The 19,628-nt window shown below is 44.3% G+C and overlaps 1 protein-coding gene across 1 annotated transcript in view; it reads left to right on the top strand.

Annotated features, from left to right (window-relative positions):
* The window catches only part of LOC126108950 (mucin-5AC-like), a 329,782-nt gene that overhangs the window by 167,814 nt on the left and 142,340 nt on the right, over positions 1–19,628 (top strand). Inside the window, exons 2-4 of the mRNA XM_049914334.1 lie at positions 844–980; positions 11,361–11,647; positions 17,622–17,857. Of these exons, the coding sequence (XP_049770291.1) occupies positions 844–980; positions 11,361–11,647; positions 17,622–17,857 (660 nt within the window). The remainder of the gene's footprint in view (positions 1–843; positions 981–11,360; positions 11,648–17,621; positions 17,858–19,628) is intronic.

The raw sequence follows: 19,628 nt of genomic DNA, 5'->3' as shown, positions 1-19,628 counted from the left end.
TCGGAGAAGTGTCCATGCAGAGGAGTAGCTGGAAGTTGTGGCTAACTGCTGTAAACAAAAAATTTTTGATTTCCAAAGTGGTTTCCGTATCGTGACTGGTCGGACCTTACTTTCCGAATAGTCCTCGAACCACATACGGCCATTAACCTCATTACTCGTCGATTTCCGTAAGAGTTAGAACCCGGTGTGGAACTGCACTGGAGGGATCACAGGCCGTATCGCCTTAATTATACAGGGCGGACCATTCTAATCCATAATGGCGAACAACTCGGAATGGAGATGAGATACAGCAAAATGTTTCAGACAAAAGTTGTATGGTGGAAGAGAGAGTCACGCTTTTATACTGGTACTAACGGCCGTGGCCTTGATCGTGATTTTCAAGGTGATTTGGAGACTAAAGTGATTTTTTAAAATGCGAACCCTAGCGTTTGGTTTAAGATTTGGAAAGAGTCGCAAATTTTACGAATAAAATGATATATTGTTCAAGGTCATGACAAGGTTCAATGAACGTCAAACCAGCAAATATTTTTTATATATAATAGGGATTATCTCGGATATGAGGAGCGAAACAACAAAATACAATTTTAAAGCCTGTTCAGTGTTCAGTTCCTGACCTTAGCTTGAAGCCCAATTGTCCCCTAGTTCTCATTGAGTAACGTTAGCAGAAGTCGGAACATTTCGCGTCGACTGCACTCCATTTCCGATTTCTGCCATTATCAGCGATCTAGTAGCACTGTCTCTGAATTTAGCGTGATTAAGTGATATGTGTGTAAATTGGGAAATAAATAACCTAAAATGTGTGGCTGAATATAATTACATGGCCCTATCTGTTGCTTGTTTCAGGTTGTTGATGTTGGCGCTTCTGGCTGCGCCCGCCTTGCCTCGACCGGCTGAGGTGTCCGTCATCACGGAACCCAGGCCAGGGGAGGAGTTCGTGCTCTACCATGCGGGGGATGCCGGGCAGCGACGCACTGTCAGAGGTAAGTGTAAATGAAGACCATCCATGCCTCCACTGTAAGCAGAACCTGCCCACTTGTCCACTGTAAACAAAGACCCCACTGTAAACAAAGACCTGCCATATGTTCTCTGTAAACAAAGACCACCCAGCTGTCAACTGTAAACAAAGCCTGTCCCCATGACCACTGTACACAAAGGCTGACCACCTGTCCACCGGAAACCAAGGCTCACCACTAAGTGTTCTCTGTAAACAAAGGCCATCCAGCTGTCCACAGTAGAAAAGGCTGTTCATGTGACCATTGTAAACAAAGGCTGCCCAACTGACCACTGGAAATAAAGGCCTGCCACATGTTCTATGTAAACAAAGGCCATCCATGTGTCTACTGTAAACAAAGGCTATCCCTGTGGCCACTGTAAACAACGGCTGCCACCTATCCAATGTAAACAAAGGGCTGCCACATGTTCTCTGTAAACAACAGCCATCTAGCTGTCCACATTTTTAAACAAAGGCTGTCCCCATGCCCAGTGTAAATCAATGCTATGTACCTGTCACTGTAAACAAAGGCTGACCACAACTTATTTATAAGCAAAGGCCTTGGAGCTGTCCACTTTAAACAAAAGCTGTCCTTGTGAGCACTGTAAGCAGAGGCTACCTGCCATCCACTGTAAACAAAGGCATGCTAAATGTTCTCTGTTAATGAAGGTAATCCAGCTCTCCACTGTAAACAAAGGCTGACCCTGTGACCACTGTAGACGAATGCTACCCACCTGTCCACTGTGAACAAACACCCAGCACATGTTCTCTGTAAACAAAGGCGATCCAGCGATCTACTGTAACCAAAGGCTATCCCCACGACCACTGTAAATAAACGCTACCCACCTGTCACCGTGAACAAAGGCTGACCACATTTATTTGTAAGCAAAGGCCTTCAAACTGTTCACTGTAAGCAAAAGCTGTCCCTGTGGCCACTGTAAACTAAGGTCACCCATGTGTCCTCTGTAAAAAAAGGCAAGCTAGATGTTCTCTATAAATAAAGGTAATACAGCTCTCCAAACAAAGGCTGTCCGTGTAACCACTGTAAACAAAGGCTGCCCAACTGTCCACTGTGAACAAATGCCCACTACGTGTTCTCTGTAAACAATGGCCATTCAGCTGTCCACTATAAACAAAGGCTGGCTCCATGATCACTGTAAACAAAGGCTACCTACAAGCCACTATAAACAAAGGTCCACGACTAATTCTCTGTAAACAAAGGCGATCCAGCTGTCCACTGTAAACAAAGGCTGCCCTATTTTCCAATGCAAGGAAATGACCACTGCATGTTCCCTGTAAACAAAGGCCATCCAGCTGTCTATTGCAAGCAAAGGCTGTCCATGTGACTGCAGTAAACAAAGGCTGCCCACTTGTCCATTGTATACAAAGACCCACCAGAAATTCTATGTAAACAAAGGCATCCAACTGTCCACTGTAAATAAAGGCTGTCCCTGTGACAACTGTAAACAAAGCTGCCCATGTGTCCAGCAACAAAGGCCATGTGCATGCCCACTGTAACAAAGACTATCCACCAGTACTTTGTCCATCAGAGGTATACAGTGGCTCAGGGGTACCCACATAGGATGGAAACAGGAAATAGAAAAATCGTTAAGCCTGGAGAGAAATTTCAGCTTATATAAGATACTACTTCACAGTTTTGTTATTATGGTACTCAAATATATTTCTACATTTTAAGTGCTATCTCTAGTAATTGTTATTTTCTTTCTGAAAGAAGAAAACATGTTAACCTCTTGTGAAGTTTTTATAAATTTTGATCCAAGTTATTTACATAAATAAGGGAAGCATAATTAGGTGCAAAATATTCTTCATTAATTTCCATGTAGTTTACAGTTAGTGACAGATATCGCTGATTTGAAGCATTCTGTATTTTTAGCTTTTGCTGTGCTCAAAGGTTTTGCTGAATGATTGTAAATTTGGAAAAATTACATTTACTTGTCTGTTCACACACACCTCACACGACGCTATTAGTCGTGTATGCTGTCAGTTTCCATTTACCTTACATTCTGCAGCTTTTTCGCTTCAAAGAACGAAACTTTTTGTATTTTTCTATTTTACGTCCATTTCAAACATAGAATCGCTATATATCGCGTTATTGCGCGTGTTACCTGCGGGTTTTCTTACATTTTGTTAGCTAACACGGAAGATAAGAAGTGACACAACATCCAAAACATAAATGATCCTTAACCCATTCAAGGCTGTATGTAATATACAGAATTTTTTTATGATCAGGAATCAGGTAACTAGTAACTTATTATTACTTAGCTGGAGAGTTGGGGGGGGGGGGGGGCGGCAGGAAGGGAAAAATTTACGGAAGTGTGAAAAACAATGACAGAAGCAGTGGCACAGGAGTGAAACGAGTGGTTTACTCAATTTTCAAAGGAAATTGTGTTCTGAGTTTTCGTTGCCTGAGATTACAACACCTACCATCGACTGCAGCAACTAACCACCTTACCGATAAACACTACGACATTTCTAACTCAGCACTTCAGACATTTTTCCAGCACATGCACAAGTTTTGTCTGTGATGGGCATTGTTTTTGAGACTGGATTAGCTGTGACATATACGAACTTTACCCCAAAATACAGCTTTGCATCACGTCATTTGATGAGTCAGTGTCGAAGTAAACACGCTTCGGTATCGTGAACTAATCTCCCATTTGCCTTGAATGTGGTTATTAGTTTACCAACCTAATTATCGGTAGAGGAACTATTAATGGCCATGATCCGCCCTTGAAATACACTCCTGGAAATTGAAATAAGAACACCGTGAATTCAGTGTCCCAGGAAGGGGAAACTTTATTGACACATTCCTGGGGTCAGATACATCACATGATCACAATGACAGAACCACAGGCACATAGACACAGGCAACAGAGCATGCACAATGTCGGCACTAGTACAGTGTATATCCACCTTTCGCAGCAATGCAGGCTGCTATTCTCCCATGGAGACGATCGTAGAGATGCTGGATGTAGTCCTGTGGAACGGCTTGCCATGCCATTTCCACCTGGCGCCTCAGTTGGACCAGCGTTCGTGCTGGACGTGCAGACCGCGTGAGACGACGCTTCATCCAGTCCCAAACATGCTCAATGGGGGACAGATCCGGAGATCTTGCTGGCCAGGGTAGTTGACTTACACCTTCTAGAGCACGTTGGGTGGCACGGGATACATGCGGACGTGCATTGTCCTGTTGGAACAGCAAGTTCCCTTGCCGGTCTAGGAATGGTAGAACGATGGGTTCGATGACGGTTTGGATGTACCGTGCACTATTCAGTGTCCCCTCGACGATCACCAGTGGTGTACGGCCAGTGTAGGAGATCGCTCCCCACACCATGATGCCGGGTGTTGGCCCTGTGTGCCTCGGTCGTATGCAGTCCTGATTGTGGCGCTCACCTGCACGGCGCCAAACACGCATACGACCATCATTGGCACCAAGGCAGAAGCGACTCTCATCGCTGAAGACGACACGTCTCCATTCGTCCCTCCATTCACGCCTGTCGCGACACCACTGGAGGCGGGCTGCACGATGTTGGGGCGTGAGCGGAAGACGGCCTAACGGTGTGCGGGACCGTAGCCCAGCTTCATGGAGACGGTTGCGAATGGTCCTCGCCGATACCCCAGGAGCAACAGTGTCCCTAATTTGCTGGGAAGTGGCGGTGCGGTCCCCTACGGCACTGCGTAGGATCCTACGGTCTTGGCGTGCATCCGTGCGTCGCTGCGGTCCGGTCCCAGGTCGACGGGCACGTGCACCTTCCGCCGACCACTGGCGACAACATCGATGTACTGTGGAGACCTCACGCCCCACGTGTTGAGCAATTCGGCGGTACGTCCACCCGGCCTCCCGCATGCCCACTATACGCCCTCGCTCAAAGTCCGTCAACTGCACATACGGTTCACGTCCACGCTGTCGCGGCATGCTACCAGTGTTAGAGACTGCGATGGAGCTCCGTATGGCACGGCAAACTGGCTGACACTGACGGCGGCGGTGCACAAATGCTGCGCAGCTAGCGCCATTCGACGGCCAACACCGCGGTTCCTGGTGTGTCCGCCGTGCCGTGCGTGTGATCATTGCTTGTACAACTCTCTCGCAGTGTCCGGAGCAAGTATGGTGGGTCTGACACACCGGTGTCAATGTGTTCTTTTTTCCATTTCCAGGAGTGTATAATAGATATATGAGACCCTGGAATTATATAGCTTCGTTTGATCACCGACAAGTAGTTTACTAGAACTGCATGACCGGTGCATAAACATCTTTTTTTATTTTACATGTATAGTTCCGTAGGATCAAATTGAGGAGCAAATCTCGAAGGTTATGGAACCTGTAAGTAAATGAAATAACAACATCAAAGTAAGAACAGATGAAATAAAATGTTTATGAACCCAAAAAAAAAAGACAAGCCAAAAGTTTAAGTAAGTGCAATCAACAACATAACATAGGAATCAGCTTAATTTTTCGAGGAACTCCTTGACAGAATAGAAGGAGTGACCCCTGAGGAAACTCTTCAGTTCTGATTTGAAAACGCGTGGATTCCTGCTAAGATTTTTGAATTCTTGTGGTAGCTCATTGAAAATGGATGCGGCAGTACACCACAAACCTTTCTGCACAAGAGTCATGGAAGTGCTGTCCAAATGCAGATTGGATTTCTGGCTATATTAACTGAGTGAAAGCTGCTAATTCTTGGAATACGCTGATATTCTTAACAAGAAACGACAATTAGGAACATATATATAGGGTGAGTAACTAACTATTACCACCAAGAATACCACCGAAAGTATGACAGGAGCTGAAAACTTACATGGGACAACGGGGGCCATAATATCATGTTGATTTTTTGTTGCCAGGTGGGGTCGCGTCAAAGATATGAAGGTCAACTTTTTTTCTTTAAATGGGATACTATAGTTTGGTACTTATTTTCTGACAGCGGCTATCGAGACGAATCCAGTGATGTGTAGCAGTAAGGTTTTTGAAGGTCAACGATGGTCAAAAAGACGGCATGAATGTCCATTTACAGAAGGTGTTCGAACTGATGACCACTGGTATCAATGCAGTGCTGCAATCTTCTTATCATAGATTGAGTGGTATTCCTTATCACATCGGCACTTATCGAAGGACACTCTGACAATTCTCTCTCGCACATCTTCAGGTGTAGTTGGAATGTCTTTATAAACAATGTCTTTTACGAATCCCCAAAAGAAAAAATCCAGAGGCGTCAAGTCTGGCGAACGAGTTGGCCGCGACACATCTCCTCCGCGTCCAATTCGACGATCTGGTAATTGTCTCTGCAACTCATTTCTAGCCATCAGCGAAAAATGTGCTGGACACCCATCGTGTTGATACCACATTCTGTTCCTTGTTCCTAAAGGTATTTCTTCCAATAACGAACGTAATGTTTTTTTGCAGGAATGTGGTGTACTTCCAACCTTTAAGATTTCCTTTGATGAAAAAGGGGCCTATAATTCTGTCCTCCAGAATCCCACACCATACATTCACCAACCACGGTTTTTGGTGTGAAACTTACGGCAGCCAACATGGATTTTCAGTTGCCCAATAATGCATGTTATGCCAATTAATATTTCCATGGTTCGTGATGTAGCCTACTTAGTAAATAAAATCAAATTAATAAACGTGTCATCCCTCTGAATCCGAAGTTGAAGCCTTCGGCAGAATGCAGTGTTATGCATTCTCGGTGGGGACTGATATGGTAAGGATGATGTTTATGGCGATGCAGAACACGAACAACACTACTCTGGCTCACGTCAGGTTCCCTCGAGATTAGATGCGAACTACATATCGAACCACAGTGGCAAGAGTACCAGTTTCCGTTTCCTCGTTAGTAACTTTCCTTTGCCAGATATGTTTCTGATGCGTTAAGGATCCAGTTATTCTCAATTTATCATATACATATTTAAATGTACGACATGTACGGTGAGTACGTTGAGGATATCTTTCAGCGTATAACTCTCTGGCTCTCACTGAATTTCGTTGGCATTGTCCGTAAATGAGAAGCATATCGACTTGTTCTTCGAAGGAATACATCATTCACATCCGCTTCATTCACCATACTAGCCTTACCGTTCCTATTAGTGTTGTGTTGCGAATCCGTCGAATGGTGTTTACATGTCAGTGGCACGTTAGATAGATACGCCGTATTCGGCGAATATTTATTATTTGCGCGCCTCTGTATTTTTTCTTCTGGGGGTTCGTGAAACACATTGTTTATAAAGACGTTCAAACTACACCTGAAGATATGCGAGAGAGATCATGTGCTTCGATAAATGCCGAAGGAATACCACTCAATCTATGACAAGAAGATTTCAGCACTGCATTGATACCAATGGTCACCACTTCGAACACCTTTTGTAAGTGGACGTTCATCCCATCTTTTAGACCATCGTTGACCTTCAAAGACCTTACTGTTCCTGATCATTGGTTTCGCCTCTCTCTGTCTCTCTCTCTCTCTCCCTCTCTCTCTCTCTCTCTCTCTCTCTCTCTCTCTCTATATATATATATATATATATATATATATATATATATATATATATATATATTGGGACAACAGTACATTTTCAGGCAGACAAACTTTCGAAATTACAGTAGTTACAATTTTCAACAACAGATGGCGCTGCGGTCTGGGAAACTCTATAGTACGATATTTTCCACATATCCACCATGCGTAGCAATAATATGGCGTAGTCTCTGAATGAAATTACCCGAAACCTTTGACAACGTGTCTGGCGGAATGGCTTCACATGCAGATGAGATGTACTGCTTCAGCTGTTCAATTGTTTCTGCATTCTGGCGGTACACCTGGTCTTTCAAGTGTCCCCACAGAAAGAAGTCACAGGGGTTCATGTCTGCCGAATAGGGAGGCCAATCCACGCCACCTCCTGTATGTTTCGGATAGCCCAAAGCAATCACACGATCATCGAAATATTCATTCAGGAAATTAAAGACGTCGGCCGTGCGATGTGGCCGGGCACCATCTTGCATATACCACGAGGTGTTCGCAGTGTCGTCTAAGGCAGTTTGTACCGCCACAAATTCACGAAGAATGTCCAGATAGCGTGATGCAGTAATCGTTTCGTATCTGAAAAATGGGCCAATGATGCCTTTGGAAGAAATGGCGGCCCAGACCAGTACTTTTTGAGGATGCAGGGACGATGGGACTGCAACATGGGGCTTTTCGGTTCCCCATATGCGCCAGTTCTGTTTATTGACGAAGCCGTCCAGGTAAAAATAAGCTTCGTCAGTAAACCAAATGCTGCCCACATGCATATCGCCGTCATCAATCCTGTGCACTATATCGTTAGCGAATGTCTCTCGTGCAGCAATGGTAGCGGCGCTGAGGGGTTGCCGCGTTTGAATTTTGTACGGATAGAGGTGTAAACTCTGGCGCACGAGACGATACGTGGACGTTGGCGTCATTTGGACCGCAGCTGCAACACGGCGAACGGAAACCCGAGGCCGCTGTCGGATCACCTGCTGCACTAGCTGCACGTTGCCCTCTATGGTTGCCGTATGCGGTCGCCCTACCTTTCCAGCACGTTCATCCGTCACGTTCCCAGTCCGTTGAAATTTTTCAAACAGATCCTTTATTGTATTGCTTTTCGGTCCTTTGGTTACATTAAACCTCCGTTGAAAACGTCGTCTTGTTGCAACAACACTGTGTTCTAGGCGGTGGAATTCCAACACCAGAAAAATCCTCTGTTCTAAGGAATAAACCATGTTGTCTACAGCACACTTGCACGTTGTGAACAGCACACGCTTACAGCAGAAAGACGACGAAGAGAATGGCGCACCCACAGACTGCGTTGTCTTCTATAACTTTCACATCACTTGCAGCGCCATCTGTTGTTGAAAATTGTAACTACTGTAATTTCGAAAGTTTGTCCGCCTGAAAATGTACTGTTGTCCCAAGCATATTGCAACAAACGGTGTATTTCTATCGCTGCTCGTTTAGTTTTTATTGCCGTTTCAAATATACCGGTCATTTTTGAAACACCCTGTATATATATATATATATATATATATATATATATATATATATATATATATATATATATATAGAGAGAGAGAGAGAGAGAGAGAGAGAGAGAGAGACCTATGACAGAATACCCAGACTAGTGACCAGGGGTTGACAAGAGATTTGCAAATTTACACCACTTATTGCCTGAACCGCCCACATCTGAGCAAAAATGTCCTTTTATAATGGGAAGAGTTACCCCAAAATATAACACCATACGACGTATGCGAATGAAAATAAGCAAAGTAGACTAATTTCCGTATCGAACGATCACTTACTTTAGACACCGTTCGAATAGTACTTGTAAAAATGGCAGCATTAAGTCTTTGAACAAGATCCTGAAAGTGGGTTTTCTGCGACAGTTTACTGTCAACTTGAAGACCTTGTAATTTGAGCTATTCAGTTTCAGTAATCATGTGACCATTCAGTGAAATTAAAACGTTGGGTTTTGTTGAATTGAGTGTTAGGAACTATAAAATCTGAGTCTTACTGTGATTTAGCGTTAGTTTATTTCTTACAAGCTAAGAATTGCACTATTTGTAACAGAGCTAGTGATTCACACAACATTCTTTACTACGAAGCTAGTGTCATCAGCAAACAGAAATATTTTAGAATCACCTGTAAAATTAGTGAGCATATCATGAATATAAGTAAGGAACAGGAGTGGCCCTAAAACTGATCCCTGGGGCACTTGACTGTACCCCACTCAGACCCCACACGACAGTCATTCTCAACACTGTGAATAATGACCTTTTGCTGTCGGTTGTTAAAGCAAAAGGTGAACCAATTGTGAGCTACTCCCCGTATTCAATAATGGTCCAACTTCTGGAGCAATCTTTTGTGATCAACACAATCTAACGCCATAGTTAAATCGAAAAAAAGCCTAGCGTTCGAAACCTCTTGTTTAAGGGGCTCAGGAAAGGCTCAAAATCATGAAAAGTGCGATTTTTACTTTTTTGCGTTTTCTGAATCTGCAGACTATTACCTTTTAATAGATATATAATTTATTCAATTCCGAAGACTACAACTATTTTTAAATTTTTTTGAAATGTGTTCTACATGGGCGTGACCCACTGTGGCGCTGTTAAACTGCTGTCAAATGGTGTTATTATTAACGTCCGTGTTCATCAGGTACATTTTAGTGATGTGAGATAAAGTATGTGTTGTGGCTAACCTATTTTCAGAGACTTAGCAGCACCTGAACTGTTGAAAAAGTGTATTCATGGAAAAATTCAAAACCCCAATGAAAGTGTAAATAGTGTTATATGGTCGAGAATCCCCAAGACTGTATTTGTTGGAATAGAAACACTTCACTTTGGTGTGTATGATGCTGTTGCGACTTTCAATGATGGCAACATTGTAAGGTGCAAGGTATTTAGAAATATGGGAATGAAGATAGGTTCTAACATGGTACGAGCGATGCTTGCTTTAGACAAGGAACGCCTTCAGGCTGCAGACAGGGCTGTAAAGAGTCTAGAAATACGAGCAAGAGTAAACAGGAGGAGGAACAAGAGGAAGCTGGAGGAGGAGTTTGCAGAGGATGAAGATAATCCATCCTATGGACCTGGAATGCACTAAAAAGTTAATCCAATCTTTGTCGCTCGATTCCCAAAACTTTTATTTTCTCATACTAATTACATGTTTTCTAAGGATCTTCCAAACATATTTGTTTCAAACTTTCAGTAAATGTTACACAGTACCTTCTGCATAATTTAACACAGCCTTTTTCCAAAGAACTGTATATTTTTGAATATATAAATAAAAAATTGCAAAAAAATGTTGTGAATTTTCATTACAATTGAAAAAAATCATCTTTAATAACTGAACTAAAATTTTGTAAAATCCCTGTGTTAGGTTGTAGCCCATATTCCAATAAATAATCTGTAAAAAGTCCAACTTCCTACCTCAAATACTTTGTGAGGAAAGATGTAATTTATAAGCGATATTTTAACATTGCAAGTATAGGGCGTTCCGGAGCCCCTTAACCCATCCAGTACCTCACAGTCTTTTCAATAACTTTAGCAAACATGGGTGGCATAGAAATAAGTCTAAAATCTTGTGCCACATACCTCTGGAAATCTAGCAAAGACTTGTCGAGTCCGTGCCACGAAGGAGCGCTGCTATCTTGCGTTCAAAATGTAGATCAATGTACTGACAGGCTCTGGCTTGTCGGTGAGTGCTACAGAGCTCAGAAATTGCGAATACGACACCCAGACCTGTCTCAGTGGATCGCATTCTGCACTAAAGTGCTGGTTCGTGTTCTACACCAAAACGAGTGTGAGCAATGTCCACTTTCCTTACAGTGTGTGGCCAATGTGTTGCAGAGTTCGCGACTTCCCACCAGAGCCCGCACGCGTCGCGCGCCGCCTCCGACCTGGAGGCGGTGCTAGAGGAGCAGGAGGTGGCGGGGGCGGAGAGCCGCCCCGGCGCCGGCGCAGGCTCGGCCCGCGCCCAGCCCAGCAAGCGAGACGTCGACGTCGACCCCGAGCAGCTGAGAGCCGCCGAGGCCCTGCTGGGGGCGCTGCTCCACCCGAAGGACACTCTGCCGCTGCCCCCGGCCAGGAGGGTCAGCGTGCGGCCGCAGGCCGACATCGGGGTCATAGAGGAGCAGGTAACCGGCGCTGTCCCACCATCCCAAATCCCGTTGTACCAGTGACCTCGCCAATACAGTCCGATTTAGGTTATAAGTGCCTGCTTGCTTCTGTAACCGTTGTCATCAGAGGCAAAATCAGTTGGGACTCTTGTCGTTGACCTCAGTTGGCTTAGTCTCCAGCCTACTTGCTGTGATCTTCTTTAGCTCTCTAGTGGCCATCCCTATTTGGATCAGACACCAGACAACTTTTTGGGATCTTCTTTGGGACTCTTCTGGACATCCCCAGTTCTCCAAGTCTACAATTTACTTGCAGGGACCTTCTTCAGATCCAATTTGGCTTAGTCTCCAGCCTACTTGCTACGATCTTCTTTAGCTCTCTACTGGTTGTCCCTAATTGGATCAAACATCAGCCAACTTGTTGGGATTTTCTTTGGGACTCTTCTGGACGTCCCCAGTTCTCCAAGTCTACAGGTTACTTACAGGGACCTTCTTCAGATCCCAGTTGGCTTAGTCTCCAGCCTACTTGCTATGATCTTCTTTAGCTCTCTACTGGTCGTCCCTAATTGGATCAGACATCAACTGACTTGTTGGGATCTCCTTTGGGACTCTTATGGACGTCCCCAGTTCTCCAAGTCTACAGTTTACTAGCAGGGACCTTCTTCAGATCGCAGTTGGCTTAGTCCCAGCCTACTTGCTATGAACTTCTTTACCTTTCTACTGGTAGTCCCTGATTGGATCAGACATCAGCCGACTTGTTGGGATCTTCTTTGGGACTCTTCTGGACGTCCCCAGTTCTCCAAGTCTACAGTTCAGTTACAGGGACCTTCTTGAGATCCCAGTTGGATTAGTCTCCAGCCTACTTGCTATGATCTTCTTTAGCTCTCTGCTGGTAGTCCCTGATTGGATCAGACATCAGCCGACTTGTTGGGATCTTCTTTGGGACTCTTCTGGACGTCCCCAGTTCTCCAAGTCTACAGTTTACTTACAGGGACCTTCTTCAGATCCCAGTTGGCTTAGTCTCCAGCCTACTTGCTATGATCTTCTTTAGCTCTCTACTGGTCGTCCCTAATTGGATCAGATATCAACTGACTTGTTGGGATCTTCTTTGGGACTCTTCTGGACGTCCCTGGTTCTCCAAGTCTACAGTTTACTAGCAGGGACCTTCTTCAGATCCCAGATGGCTTAGTCTCCAGCCTACTTGCTATGATCTTCTTTAGCTCCCTACTGGTAGTCCCTAATTGGATCAGACATCAGCCGACTAGTTGGGATCTTCTTTGGGACTCTTCTGGACGTCCCCATTTCTCCAAGTCTACAATTTACTTGCAGGGACCTTCTTCAGATCCCAGTCGGCTGAGTCTTCAGTCAATATGGTGGGATCTCCTTTAGGTCTCTCCTGGTTGTTTTGCCTAAGTCTTCAGCCGAGATGCTAGGATTTTCTTCAGGACTCTTCTTCTTGCTCATGCTTCATACCTGAATAATGCCACACTCCAAACAACTGCTTCCACGACCTATTTGATTATGTCAGTGGCATTATCCAGAGAGCTCGTTGCCATACCAAACTCGATACCACAGACATTATTCAGTTCTCACTGCAATCTGCAACAAAATACGAGTGGGACTCCCGAAGACTGTACCTCTCTCCCAGCACTGCAGTGCCCTCACACTGAGGTCAACATAGAGCTGAGCCAGGAAGAGCTCACATCAGTTCGAGACACCAGCTACAGCACTCATCATCATAGTCATAGTTAAAATTTCTGATGAACCTGCACTTTAGTCAAGATTGCATTTTGTACTGCAAGAGAACAGTTTTTTAATCTGTGCATCAGGTGATGCTTTCAGAGTCAATGACAATTGTAACAAGCAGTCCTGTGGCAAAGAAGTGTGCCAAAGTTAAGTAATTCTAATATTCATTTATGTAATAAAGTGAACTAATATTTAACATGTTCTACTTTGATGAGCCTTCTCCCAGAGCAGCCAAAGAACCTGCACGTATGGCCAGACAAAAGTACTTCCATCTGGACGCAACAATTTCCTGACTGATATTCATGCTGATGAGTGACATTGTTTTCTAGGTTGAATGCAATTTCAGCCAGCTGTATTCTCTTCTTAGTTCCTTTCCAGTTTCTGCCATCCCTTGTGACCCCACTTCTGAAATAGGTAAATTCCTCTGTCGCTTCTAAACTCTCTCTTCCAATTCTCATTTATTGAGCTTCATGAGAACATACCCTAGTCACCACAGAAATTTCTCAGTTCTGCAAATCGCATCTTCAAATACTGAATGCTGTAGAAACTTCACACATTAATGTGGGACCACACATCCACACGGTGGCGTGCATTACTGTTTATACTTGTGTGACATATGTTGTTTTACGACTTCACACTCTTATTGCTGATTACAGGAAACTGTTTATACATTTATACCTCCAACGTAACCAGCTACTATTTACGAATAATTTATCTAGGTTTAACTAATGTTTTTGCTTTTCCTCGTTTGGAATTCGCCAGATATATCAGTAACTGTGGTTGCAAGCTGCTAAAAGTTTGCATCACCATGTGGCTGTACGGTCCCATATTAATCTGCGACGTTTTAACAGCTTTAGCCCCTATGTCATTGACACATACACTGTCTATTTTAACCTAATGCTACCTGTGAATCAAATATATAATAAAACTGTTACAAGGTTGTCACTCTGCTTGCATAGGCTGTATGCCTAATCTAAGTGATATATATGATGGATGCCCAGCCTAAGAATCATCAGGTGCATTGTCTTTGGTGTTCTGACAGATGTTTGCAATTCCATCTTTTCTGGAGTCAGTTTAAACGAATAGTGCTCATCGCGTCTGTCATGCGACGCTGAGTGTCGATGGGCAGCGTTGGTTTAGTTCCCATTACAAACAAAACTGTTTTTGAAGTGTAATTTTATGTGCCTGTTTGATGTAGTAGTCACATATTAGTCTAGAGAAGAAGTTGTTTTATCGATATGCGTAAACAGAGGCAGTAAGGCATGACGAATAACCTGTACTCCAGCCACTATATGACAGATGTGGCTCATGCTGACTGCATGCAGGAAAAAAAGGCTCTGAGTACTATGGGACTTACCTGCTGTGGTCATCTGTCCCCTAGAACGTAGAACTACTTCAACCTAACTAACGTAAGAATATCATATACATCCATGCTCGAGGCAGCATTCGAACCTGCGACCGTAGCAGTCGTGCGGTTCCAGACTGTAGCGCCTAGAACCGCTCGGCCACTCCGGCCGGCTTGCATGCAGCAGCGCTGCTCAGTTGCTGCTGGAGTTCCGGTTATTTCTGACCTCTTACTGCCATTGTTTACGCATATCGATAAGACTACTGTTACTAACAGAGGCAGTAAGAGGTGGGGATTAACTGGAACTCCAGCAGCAACTGAGCAGCACTGCTGCACGCAGTCATTGCGGGCCAGGGCTGTGCTGTCACTGCTGCAGTACCGGTTATTCCTCCCCCCTTACTGTCTCTGACAACGCATATCGATAAAACAACTGGTGCAAAAATTGTTTTATCGATATGCATTAACAGAGGCAGTAAGGCGCGAGGAATAGCCAGAACTACAGCAGCAACTGAGCAGCGCTGCTGCATGTCGACAGCACGGGCTTGGGCAGTGCTGTCACTGTTGGAGGACCGGTTGTTCCTCGCATCTCACTGCCTGAATATTCCACTATCTCCCACAACAATTTCTTCATTGTTTCAACCAAAATTAGCTGAGAAAAGAAATGTGTTGTATTACTTAATGAACACGCATTGTACTATTTAACCAAAATTAAGCGAATTTAAAGTATTTTCTGTAGTTATTCGACTTTATGATCACGTGTAGCAATTAAGTACTGCAGTGTCCTACAGACTAATATAAGGACTAGACTGAAGTTTTTGAACACTTTAGTTGTTAATGTTAGCAATAAACCAAATAGTTAAACTTCACTTCGACAGTCACTTGGACTGTTTCAGCATTAGGGACAGGGACCTAACATTGGTTACATGACACAGAATAATGATAACAGACATAAAGTTCATATATATATCGCATCACTGTAATAAAGTTACTGACTGAAGCGCTCTGTAGAGCCCTAGAGATTCTTTACACTGCCGGGAGGTGTTGATGTGACGATTGGCTGTGGCAGTGGCACTAGGTAGTATTACGAAATCATCTGTAATTTTTTTTGAGGGGATGTAAATAATTTAGATCATTCCACATTATGCATGTTGAAATATGCAGGTAATACGTCTATCCAACTGCTACAATTCTGACTATCGATTTACTGTACATGAATCAGTAGAATTTGTAGAATTATTTTACACATTTGACGTACAAACAAATATACCCCGTAACAACATTCAATAGAAATAGTGAATACATATTAACTAGTGCAATAATCCTACTACATTAATCTTTGCATAGATTACATGAAAGTTTTCTATTTGTTTAATTTTATGAACTGAAGCTGGAGTAAACTGAAATGCTATGCTTTATAACTCGCGTATCTGTCTTGTTGTTCTGAACAATACAAGTGATGTGATAAAATGAGTCGCCAAAACTGAAACTATACAAATACTTTTTAATTAACTTTACCAAAGTGATTAGAAAATGTAACTGTATATTAAATTATCTGTTCATTGGAATTCAATTGGTGCAGTACAGTGAATTGCTACAATGTGTGAAATCGCAACAAATGACTTGCAACACACAGAGTTAACAAGAATGAAAATGTTGTATAAATTACTACTCAGATTTTGAAAGAATAAATCACCCAAATGCTTCTATGAACATGTCATGTGAATCTACGTGTGCAAATTGTCTAAATAAATTACCAAATGCTGAGTAATACACTCCCAAATGTAACAGTGCATGAATAAGATTGTCTGCATATCAAGTGAAATCTGAAGTGACCACCACCTAAACTGACCTGATAATGAATTCTGAAAAGCAAAGCTGACCAAATGATCTGCAGGAACCCGACTGTAATGTAAAACTCGCCCTAACAATTTTTCTTGGCCTGCCTGTGGCTGTGAAAACTTGGTACTTCTCAAAGTGATGAACATAAAACATGCAGCAAGCAACTTGAATGGAAAGGAAAGGAAAGTACAATGCAAGGTCATGCAGCTATTCTAAACAGATCCTGCTTTGGTTTTGCTTTGTACAACTGTGTTCTGGTTCATGCAATGTGGCGACACACATAATCAGAAAATATTATTTTCTTATGAGGCGACGATGTTGGAATTTGAACTTACTAAATGATCGAAGGAAAACTGACCTTCAAAAAACTATGTTGCAAAAACTGAAACTCATTGTCTGACTTGCAATCATCTCTACCAAAATTATTTTTTATAACAAACATTGCTTTGTCAAGGTATTAATTTCTTTGATAAAGGATTGGTAAAATCTATTACTACTGAGTGCAAGCCATGTGAGTAGAAAACTTTAGTCACTCATGCCTCAACAATGAATCTGACTAACACAAACCAATAAAGAAAACTTGGACTAAAAACTTCCATTATTCCAACACATCACAATATTGTGCACACAAACAGAGCAGCAATAACATTACCTCATAATCGTCAAATGTCCAGTTAACCTCTAACGGATCATAATTCATCCTTATCTGTATCTTTATCTGTGTGCTCTACAAGCCATTTCCATGTTATTGGTAGCACAGCCAACACCCAACATTCTCTCTAGCTTACCTTAGAATGCTTACTGCAATGACAGTACTACTCACAACAAAAGAATGCACTGCTTGTATGCAGAACATTCGTGTAGTGACAATCGAAAACTACTGTTTGAAAAATGTTTTGTAGGCAAATGTGAAATATGACACATCGATTTAAAATATAAGGCTCTCATTACTGTTCGTGAATAGCAAAAAATAGGACAGAAACCTCACAAGTGTTAGTGTTGAAACATCAGTGATATAAAGTGAATTCGAAATGTAACCGTGTGATGCCGTTCTAATCTGTGCAGCCGGTGGGCGTGGACGAGAAGCGCATCATGTCTAAGAAGAAGACCCTGTCGACCAGCACATCGACGTCCTCCTCCTCCTCATCATCCAGCTCGGTGTCCAGCAAGAAGCCCTCCAGGCGCCGGCCGGAGCCCGCCGGGGTCGAGGTGGAGGTGATGCCCGCCGCCGTGGCAGGCGTGGCCCCCCGCGGCGAGGGGGGCGTGCCCCCGCTCAAGGGCATCCTGCTGCCAGAACACAGGTAGCGCCACTACTCCGCTCCACTACACAGACCTGACTTTGTTTTTTGGTACTCACCTGCTTTTTGACTGGTCTACCACCTTTCCGTATCATTCCATCAGCATGACCCGAGAGCCTCAGTAGTCTTCCATCCTTCACCCTGGCTTCCACTGCAGCACCAAGCTAACCTGTTTCTGAATACTGTATGATATAATTCAAAACAAGTTGCAGCGCTTTTCATAAATACGAGATCAACTGCGACCAGTCGATCTACACCAAATCAACTACTTAAGATAGAAACTATTCCGTAAACTATAACCTAAATATGTAATAACAGTCAGTTCTGATGTAATATAACAGACACTTTTGCCCACTACACAAAATTGCTTGAAATTACCCATCCACTTCTCTATCGACGTTTTCCTTGTATTTACTCCGTCTGTGTTCTTTGTGTGTTCTATGTTTGCAAATTTGGTTGACACTCTTAGAAATTACCCCAGTTTACTAACAAGTGCTGGAAGTTATAATCATCTATTTTTCGCAGTGATATAGTATGTTTTATGGGGGATAGCTTCTCACCCTGCAAAGGTTGATACACTCCTGGAAATGGAAAAAAGAACACATTGACACCGGTGTGTCAGACCCACCATACTTGCTCCGGACACTGCGAGAGGGCTGTACAAGCAATGATCACACGCACGGCACTGCGGACACACCAGGAACCGCGGTGTTGGCCGTCGAATGGCGCTAGCTGCGCAGCATTTGTGCACCGCCGCCGTCAGTGTCAGCCAGTTTGCCGTGGAATACGGAGCTCCATCGCAGTCTTTAACACTGGCAGCATGCCGCGACAGCGTGGACGTGAACCGTATGTGCAGTTGACGGACTTTGAGCGAGGGCGTATAGTGGTCATGCGGGAGGCCGGGTGGACGTACCGCCGAATTGCTCAACACGTGGGGCGTGAGGTCTCCACAGTACATCGATGTTGTCGCCAGTGGTCGGCGGAAGGTGCACGTGCCCGTCGACCTGGGACCGGACCGCAGCGACGCACGGATGCACGCCGAGACCGTAGGATCCTACGCAGTGCCGTAGGGGACCGCACCGGCACTTCCCAGCAAATTAGGGACACTGTTGCTCCTGGGGTATCGGCGAGGACCATTCGCAACCGTCTCCATGAAGCTGGGCTACGGTCCCGCACACCGTTAGGCCGTCTTCCGCTCACGCCCCAACATCGTGCAGCCCGCCTCCAGTGGTGTCGCGACAGGCGTGAATGGAGGGACGAATGGAGACGTGTCGTCTTCAGCGATGAGAGTCGCTTCTGCCTCGGTGCCAATGATGGTCGTATGCGTGTTTGGCGCCGTGCAGGTGAGCGCCACAATCAGGACTGCATACGACCGAGGCACACAGGGCCAACACCCGGCATCATGGTGTGGGGAGCGATCTCCTACACTGGCCGTACACCACTGGTGATCGTCGAGGGGACACTGAATAGTGCACGGTACATCCAAACCGTCATCCAACCCATCGTTCTACCATTCCTAGACCGGCAAGGGAACTTGCTGTTCCAACAGGACAATGCACGTCTGCATGTATCCCGTGCCAGCAAGATCTCCGGATCTGTCCCCCATTGAGCATGTTTGGGACTGGATGAAGCGTCGTCTCACGCGGTCTGCACGTCCAGCACGAACGCTGGTCCAACTGAGGCGCCAGGTGGAAATGGCATGGCAAGCCGTTCCACAGGACTACATCCAGCACCTCTACGATCGTCTCCATGGGAGAATAGCAGCCTGCATTGC

This window comes from Schistocerca cancellata, chromosome 11 (assembly GCF_023864275.1).
Source record: "Schistocerca cancellata isolate TAMUIC-IGC-003103 chromosome 11, iqSchCanc2.1, whole genome shotgun sequence".
In the NCBI taxonomy this organism is placed as follows: Eukaryota; Metazoa; Arthropoda; class Insecta; order Orthoptera; family Acrididae; genus Schistocerca; species Schistocerca cancellata.
This window is presented reverse-complemented; position numbering and strand designations above follow the sequence as displayed.